Below are 8,406 nucleotides of genomic sequence, written 5' to 3'. Positions count from 1 at the left end.
ATTTTATTAAAAAAAATCTGATTTTATCTTGGCAACTCAATAGTTAAATGAAACTCTTATACAAAATACATGAATGAAGGCCTTGGCTACGTTTTACATATCCATAATTCTTAAGTTCTTTTTTATGAGCTTAATTTATTTTCTCAGGATTCTGACCCTCCGATGGCATTTCTCATGGCCTAGCAGTTGTTCTTATGTTTGGCGCGCTAAATTACAGTATTAAGATATGATCTATTATCCATACTCCATGAGTGCCTAAAGGCAGCTTAACTAACTCAATGAAGTAGGCTTAGATGAAACCCAAAGGAGCTTTTTGAAGGTGCTGGCCTAGTCGCTTTGGGTAAAAACAGCAATTCATATAGCTCTAACGTAAGTACAGCCTGCTAAATCAAAAGAAAGTAAAACGTACAAGGGTTGGAGTATGCCCTCCGCCGATGTCCACAAAAACTCTCCGAAATGCCGGACGACGGAGGAAGCGACTCAGTCCACAACATAGTTCGTCTTTCTGAACACGTGTGATATATGAACCTCTCTGAACTCCTGAACCAGTCTGCAACACTCTCGGATGATGCGATGACCGTCACCGTACCTGTCCACTCTCCGAATCCAATCGATCATGATCGAAAAATTACCCTCAAGGTGCACACGCTCTGCGGCCGGCACCCTTCTGGCCTAGTTGCTTTGGCACAAACCAACTCCCATTGCTGTTTCAGCTGTCTTCGGCCTGGCTGTGCCTAGGTTTTATTTGATCATCTCCTGATGTGCTCCTAGTTGAACTACTTGGCCTGGATGGACCTAGTTTTCGCATTTGTAGCACCTTGCAGACGTGTCAAATCCAGGCTCGGATTTGGCCTGAGCAGCACAACCGTAAGGTGGTCATTTGTTGAATTGTAGCTTACTGGCCTTCCGTTCTTCTATGCGACCACTGTCACGCTAATCACAGGTGCTAGGTTTGGCTTTCTGTCGAAGTTAAGATTTAGCGATCACAAGCTCACAAGGCTCGGTAACAAACTCCATACCGAGTCAAAGATTTTTCAGCCCAAAAAGTCCGCAACAATGTGCCAAGACCGCTCCCACGCCTTCATTTTCTCAACGTCCACCGCCCCCCACCCTCTTCTCTCTCTCTCTCGCCAACTGCACTCCCGCTACTTGTAAGACCAAATCCTTTTACTATCTTATTTCTCCTCTCTCTCTCTCTCTCTGTGTGTGTGTCTCGCAACCTAATCGGGAAACCTCCGTAGCTGAGCTGAAAGATGGCCTCTCTCGTGATGAGCCCTGGCAAGCTGCTCCTCCTCCTCCTCGCTCTCCTCTTCTCCATGCAGCTTTCCAATGCTTTCGACTTCGAGGTCGGGGATGATGAGGGTTGGGCCATCCCTCCTTCCAACAACACCGAACGCTACAACCACTGGGCATCCAGGAACAGGTTTCAAGTTGGCGACACCATCCGTAAGTCACATACTCGATCTATCCTGCATTGCGTCCTCCCTTTCCCATCAACAATCCAAAGAACATCCTTCAGAATTCTTCTTTGATTCTTTTTTTTTTCTTGACAAAAAAAAAATAAAAAATAGAGTTCAAGTACAAGAAGGATTCTGTGATGGAAGTGAGCGAGGAGGACTACGAGCACTGTGCGTCGTTGCATCCTCTCTTCTTTTCGAACAACGGGAAGACAGAGTTCAAGCTGGATCACTCTGGGATGTTCTACTTCATCAGCGGGGTGGCAGGTCACTGCAAGAGAGGACAGAAGATGATCATCAAGGTGTTGAGCCATTCGGATTCGGAGGGGCCAAGTGGATCGCCATCAAGCAGCAACCAGACGGGAAGCTCGACCCCTCCTGAATCACCTGACTCGAGTAGTGCAGTTCAGGTTGCAGCTGCAAGCGTTCTTGAAGCCGCTGTGTTATTAATTAGCTTGCTCTTCTTTTAGATCCTGCCGTAGAGCATGCATGGCAGTGTTTCAGGTGTTCTGGTAGTAGTTTAGGGTTACTGCGTTAGTTGTTATTCTGCTTCTGGTGATTGGTTCTGGCTTGAATTCACGGGAGGACAGTTATGTGGCTTTTGCCTTCCTATTATGTTGAAGTGAATGCCAAGGATTTTATTTCTCACTAGTAGTCTGGCTGCTTCTTTTTTTCCTGCGGGTTTATTCCAGCTAGCAATGAGCTTTTGCCATGTCATCATCTATAGGAGAAGTAAAGTCTTTGTAGTTAATTAAGAACCAACCACACACACACACACACATGTATATGTATACATACACATACACATACATGTATATGTATGTATATGTATATATGTATATGTATATATGTATATATATGTATATATGTATATGTATATATATGTATATGTATATATGTATTGAAATAGATTATTTATACAATTTTAGTATGGACACAACCAAAAAGATCAAAAGCCAACAAAACTCTCTATCTCTTTGACCTAAAGACCATTTTTGGAGTAATTGGCCATATACGAGATCATCCAGTCTGCAACTTTATCAGTTTCTGTATATTTGAAAAGTCACACCGCCATAAATTATGGCAGGCACCTATTCATACCGTCGATGCCAACCTGAGTGCACTGTCTAGAGAGCAAAATGAACAAAGAGTTTGCAATCATCTTTGCCACTCTATTTACGTAACTTACCAAAATATCTTTGCTACAAGCATGGCGATCGGCGCCGCCTGCTAAACGGTTCGATCCCGGTTCCATCCCGGTCCGTGGCGTTTCGGATCCGAAGCGACACAAACACGCCGTATCGAAAAGAGAGGGTCATTTCCGTCAATTAGCTTTCTCTCCCGCCAAAAGACCGTCGTCCCTTCCCGTCTATAAAATCCCCCCAAATGTCTCCATCTCCGTCACGACCAAACCCTTCCGTTCCCCAAGAAAGAGAGTGGGGGCGAAAAAATGGCGTCTTCCTCCAAAACCCTAGTCGAAATTTTCCAGCCCGCGAAGCGCCTCAAATCGCTCCCCACCTCCCCCGAAACCCTGACCCCCAAATCCTCCATCTCCGCCCTCTGCAAGCGCTCTCCCACCGACGCCGCCGGCACCACCGGCGACATCCTCCCGCCGGAATCCCCCTCCACCCTCACCCCGGACCAGAAGAAGAGGATCGAGATCAACAAAGCCCTGGCGAGGTCGAAGCGGAACCTCCGGCTCTGCACCGAAAAAATCGACCGAGCCAGAGGTATTCCTTTTGATGCCTAGGGTTTCTGTACGTTTTCCGTTGATTCTTGCTGGGAATAGTGGTGAACGATGGCCGGTGGGCAATGCAGCTGAGGGGATGGACTATGTGAAGCTGGAGGAGCTTTTGGTGGAGGAGACGTGGTTGGAGGCGCTCCCGGGGGAGCTTCTGAAGCCCTACGCCAAGAATCTGTGCAGGTTTCTGGAGCGGGAGGTTCGAGGGAGCGTGCCGATATATCCTCCGCCGTATCTTGTATTCAATGCCCTCCACTCGACTCCCTTTGATAGAGTGAAGGCGGTGATCATTGGACAGGTATGCTCCCCCGCTCCTCCCAAGGTTTTGCTTTTCACCTTCGCGCTCAGGCTATTTTGAGAAAGAATCTTTCATGCATCGTTTCTTGTAAAGGGGAGCAAACTCGGTTCATGTTTTCAGGTTGGGTCGAGATACGGAAGGTCTACATTTTCTCTGCTTTGTTATCCACTCTCTTGTTTCTTTCTGTAATTCAACATGACCTTTAGCAGAACTGGGGGCATTTTTGTTTGCAGAAATTAGCCCAGACAGTTACTTTTCCCGATTTATTCTCTCAACTTCTTCCTTTTTTTTCTCGATGGACTAACCAGAATATTGATTATGTAGAACATTGAAAACATGGAAAGTCCATGTTTTGTATATATAAGCAATTGATAGCATTCTTCTTGCCTCTAACCTTCTCTCTGTGTATGTGTATGGGACATGAGAAGAGCACAGATTAATTAATCTGTTTTGTTTCAGGATCCGTACCATGGACCTGGTCAAGCCATGGGTCTTTCTTTCTCAGTGCCGGAGGGTATTAAGATGCCTTCTAGCCTTGTCAATATATTCAAGGAGCTTCAAAAGGATGTTGGGTGCTCTGTGCCATCACATGGAAATCTGGAAAGATGGGCTGTACAGGTAGATTAATAATGGAAATATGTGTCATTGTTCCTTTTGTTACAATATCATCTGGATGTTAATGCTTTCCCTTGTACACAATCTGCGTTTATGCATTTCTCCCCTCTTTTGCTCCATGTACAGTTCTTGAACATAACTACGATTGCAGAATTCCATACTGGGTCAGACTTTCTCTAAGGATAATTTACCGTCCACTAGTGGGAATCTGTGATACTCATCGAAGAAACTAGAACTCGAGGGATAAATGATGACCTTCCTTTCCCCTTTTCTTCTTTTAAACTATGCATTCAAGATATGAGCCTTGCTTCTGTATATATAATTAATTAACCACTTCTAGTGACCAAGATAAAACTTTGACATTGGCCATCACAGGTGTGATATGTCACCTATGTTGTATACATGGAATGCCTCACACTGAAACAGTTTAGTAGTTGCTTTGATTGTGCATCTGGAGAACTAACTTAATTTTTCATGCAGGGTGTTCTTCTGCTCAACACTGTCCTCACTGGTATGTTTCTCTCTGTCGCATATTGATAATGCACTAGTTTTTTTTTTTATTGTGTATTGATTAAATGTAATTTCTCATGTTATTGGGTAATGATTGGCTGAACATCTTAACTGAAGCTTTGCATGGTAATATGGGAGTTTTTTTTATGCTTGTTACCTTTTAGTTTGAAAGAATCAGGAAGCTGGGAATTGAAGGGAATTAGGCTTTTTGCATGATGTTCAAGAAGAGATTCTAAGCATTAACAAAGTTGTTTGGGACTCTATTTAAGAAGGTGCAGTGCTAACATGCATACATGATAAGTGTTTTCTAACAAGAAGAGAACGTGGCTATAGTAGGGAAAAAAATATTTAAGTCATTCATAATGAAAACAGTAATGAAGGAGGTGGTGTTGTTGATAAGAATTTAAATGTGAAAATAAGATTAACCTTCTTTCATCTCATGCAATTTTAAATTTCAGCACTATTTTTTTTTTTTCTCATCCATATCAATCTATTTTGTGCGAGCATGTGACCATTGAGAACAGATTATGGAGTAGAGTTTAATACCATTGATATCATATATGTACGAGCACTATTAAACAGTAGTATGATATCTGTGGTGGTGCTGATTGCTCCTGGAGAAGAGGATGAGAGGACAGAAAAAAGGGGAGGGTGCTTTTTGGGAATTTTTTTTTTTGTTTGGGGGGGGGGTGTTCAGGAGGATCAATGCTTGGTGAAAGTGCAAAGTTTTGTAATTGCATTTGATGTCACTATTGACCATTGTGAAGGAGGCTTAAGAAAGTTTCAACCTCCAAGCATAGATCAAGTTACATAACCAAGAATGCATAACAAGGCTCATTCTGGTTAAATATATTTCATTTAGGTTGGACCATATGAAAAAGCATGGCATTCAAATCGAATTTCATAAGCCTTATAACCAATGACTTGCCAAGTTGCAGTTTCCTAATGTTTGCCAAATATTATAATGGATTCAGTATCCTTTGATGGATGCACCTTAATATGTGAATTTTAGTATTCTTAATGCATGATTTCTGTGTCAGGTTTGTACTGTATTTGTATGAAATTTTGCTTCGGTACCTATACAAATTATGGTTTCGCTGGATTGGCTGACTTTTCTCATTATAATTTTACAATTGTTTTATAGAAATATCATTCTAGCTGGTAATCAGCACTTTTTCAGTAAATAATGATTTTGTGTTTCATGTTTTTCCCTCTTTCTTGTCAGTGAGGAACCATCAAGCTAATTCACATGCCAAGAAAGGGTGGGAGCCGTTTACTGATGCTGTGATTCGAACAATTTCACAGAAGAAATCTGGAGTTGTTTTTCTTCTTTGGGGAAATTCTGCTCAAGAAAAGTCAAGGTAATTTCTGATTTTTGTAACCATAAAATGCAACATTTCACAGAAAATGGATTTTTGTAATCAGAAGAACCAGATATCACAATGAAATAAAAAGTCAAGGTAATTTCTGATTACAAAGGATCTTTGTAATCAGAAGAACCAGATATAACCATGAAATAAAAATCAGAACAAAATTTTCCTGTAAAAGCTGGAAAATCAATCACTAATTGCAACATTTCACAGAAAATAGGAATACGCGTAGGATTACCACTATGAGAAACTCCTTTGCTTTTCTCTCTTCACATATTTGTTTAATATGATTCTTGAAGTTCATAATGTTAAGCATTCTTCATTTCAAGCTAATTATTGCTAATTTTATTGACCATTTTAGCTAAATCTTGTTGATTAGCACTATCAGTATCTACTCTAGAACTTATTTAAATTTCACTTACATTTATGCTATTGCTGTTAGCAGATTGATTGATGAGTCGAAACATCACATTCTAAGAGCTGCTCATCCATCAGGCCTATCAGCTAACAGAGGTTTCTTTGGATGCAGGTTTGTTTTTTCCTCATAATCAAAATAGTAATATATTTCCAGCTATTTCTCTATTTGTTGTTCCAGCTTTTAGGATACAACAGCATGGCTTTGTATCTTACAAAATTTACTGGGTTCTTGAAGCATGAATTTATTTGAGCATGAATTTACTTAATCCGTTAAGATTAAAGTGTTAAGCTTAAAGGTATGATCCAGAAAGGCTGGCAGCAGATTTGATTTCTTAGTTTGTAGTCACACAAATGTAGACTTGTCTTGATATTTCTACAAAAATTAAAGAGCAGTTCTCTAATCTTGACCATTGTAGAGTATAAAACCAATGTGCACCTGCAAGTAGCTCTGGTAAGATCTAGAAACACTTGTATATCTGGGCAGTTGAATCCAAACAAGCGAGCTATATGATGGCACAACCATCCACTACTTAACCCAACTGTGGGTGAATTAAGTTCTTAACCATGGCATCATCAAGCACGGGATGCCAGAGATTCAAGCCCCCATGTTAAGCATAACTTCACACTACATGCATCATTTCATGGTTGCTGCTAGGAACATTTCCACACCTTCCATCCATCTGCAGCCAACGAGAATTTGAGAGTATGGGATTTGAAAACAAGACCTTGAAAGCAGCAACCATTAGGCCGAGTGTTGGTCATTGTCTTGGCATTGAGAAAGGCAAAGCATAAATAATGACCTGAAATAAGGAAGATCGGAAATGGAAGGGATGGGAATGTAGCTTGTTGCAAGTGGTGTTGCCTTGAGCCTGGATAACTAGCTGAAGAGTGTGCAACAGTGCAAGTAGTTTTCTGAACACAGCCTCTTTTTGCTTTTTCATGCTCGTGGTACTTTATCGCTTCCACTTGTTATTTATCTGTTATTTATTTAGCAACAAGCCAATCATTTCGTATTTGTTTAGCAACAAAACTGAGCAATTGTTCTAACCTAACTACCTCTTCTGTAACAGGCATTTTTCTCAGACAAATCAGATTTTGGAGAGATCGGGTCTTTCTCCCATAGATTGGCAACTCTAGGTTAGAGAAGCCTTCATGATCTCCGAGGGTGAGAGGCCAGCTTGTTTGGCCAATTTTGTACTAACTTGACAGTACTTGAAATATTATTACCATATGATACTATAGCCTAACTTAATATAGCAGGGCATAGCTACCTGCAATTTTCAGATCGTAGCGAGTTGGGTGAAGTTTTGAACTTAGGCCGGTGTATTTTGTGGGGAGCCAGGCTTTGAGCTGACTGGACAACCTTATGTCAAAACATATTGTGGTATGCGATGGATGTATTTTGAACCTTATTTGAATGGTCAACCATCATGTTGAATCATATAGCCAACTGCTAATTTATTGCGGGGCTGCAAATCTGATGCTTGTCCTACCTGGAGCGTGCTTTATGTCTTCTTTTCTTTGATGTCTGGGATTTGTAATGGGGCGGTAGGAATGCCGCCATATAGTTTGAACCTGCCAGTGCAGGAAATGTTTTTTTTTCTTCTTTTCTTTTCTTTTCTCGAAGACTCCAATTCTGCCACTTGATGTCCATAGCGTTCTACCCAACCCATCTCAGAGCAACTTTTGGTCATTAAAAATAAAAAATACAAGTTTCCAAGCCAATTGATCTCCCAATTCTATCCTAATCGAACCTTTTATATGAAAGGAAATAATTGCAGTTTGTTGGGTGTAAGGAATAACTTTATGTTCATATATACAAAAGGGACCTGCATAAATTCCTCCTATACGTCGTTAATGATCCAGTAATTTTGCATTTTTTTTCTCCATAAGAAAGTCTTTTTTGAGGTCTGGCTTCATATATTGATTTGTTAATACTAAAATAAATATGCTGCAAAATTTCACAAAAAGGTTGAACACAGAAGGATGCGACGTAGC

At 40.9% G+C, this 8,406-nt stretch overlaps 2 protein-coding genes across 2 annotated transcripts; both read left to right on the top strand.

Moving 5' to 3' along the window:
• The first annotated feature begins 1,198 nt into the window (after positions 1–1,198).
• Positions 1,199–2,039, top strand: LOC103724351 (early nodulin-like protein 21). The gene is made up of 2 exons (XM_008815584.6): positions 1,199–1,446; positions 1,572–2,039. The coding sequence occupies exons 1-2, from the start codon at positions 1,254–1,256 to the stop codon at positions 1,925–1,927; spliced, it is 549 nt and encodes a 182-aa protein (XP_008813806.2). The 5' UTR covers positions 1,199–1,253; the 3' UTR covers positions 1,928–2,039.
• An 805-nt stretch (positions 2,040–2,844) lies between these two features.
• LOC103723968 (uracil-DNA glycosylase, mitochondrial) lies at positions 2,845–7,849 on the top strand. Its single transcript, XM_008815074.5, has 7 exons — positions 2,845–3,187; positions 3,276–3,496; positions 3,956–4,114; positions 4,592–4,622; positions 5,847–5,982; positions 6,437–6,520; positions 7,479–7,849. The coding sequence occupies exons 1-7, from the start codon at positions 2,908–2,910 to the stop codon at positions 7,543–7,545; spliced, it is 978 nt and encodes a 325-aa protein (XP_008813296.2). The 5' UTR covers positions 2,845–2,907; the 3' UTR covers positions 7,546–7,849.
• The last annotated feature ends 557 nt before the right edge of the window (positions 7,850–8,406 follow it).

This window comes from Phoenix dactylifera, chromosome 10, assembly GCF_051530095.1.
Source record: "Phoenix dactylifera cultivar Ajwa chromosome 10, Ajwa_hap1_PhDact_Kaust_v1.1, whole genome shotgun sequence".
Taxonomy (NCBI): Eukaryota; Viridiplantae; Streptophyta; class Magnoliopsida; order Arecales; family Arecaceae; genus Phoenix; species Phoenix dactylifera.
Note: the sequence above shows the minus strand (reverse complement) of the source record. Positions and strands in the feature narration are given on the sequence as shown.

Bases quoted from the DNA above. Each gene is read 5' to 3' on its own strand.
- LOC103724351 (XM_008815584.6), top strand. From the start codon at position 1,254: ATGGCCTCTCTCGTGATGAGCCCTGGCAAGCTGCTCCTCCTCCTCCTC. The intron at 1,447-1,571 runs GTAAGTCACATA...AATAAAAAATAG, and splicing joins TCAAGTTGGCGACACCATCC to AGTTCAAGTACAAGAAGGAT.
- LOC103723968 (XM_008815074.5), top strand. From the start codon at position 2,908: ATGGCGTCTTCCTCCAAAACCCTAGTCGAAATTTTCCAGCCCGCGAAG. The intron at 3,188-3,275 runs GTATTCCTTTTG...TGGGCAATGCAG, and splicing joins AAAAATCGACCGAGCCAGAG to CTGAGGGGATGGACTATGTG. The intron at 5,983-6,436 runs GTAATTTCTGAT...TGCTGTTAGCAG, and splicing joins TCTGCTCAAGAAAAGTCAAG to ATTGATTGATGAGTCGAAAC.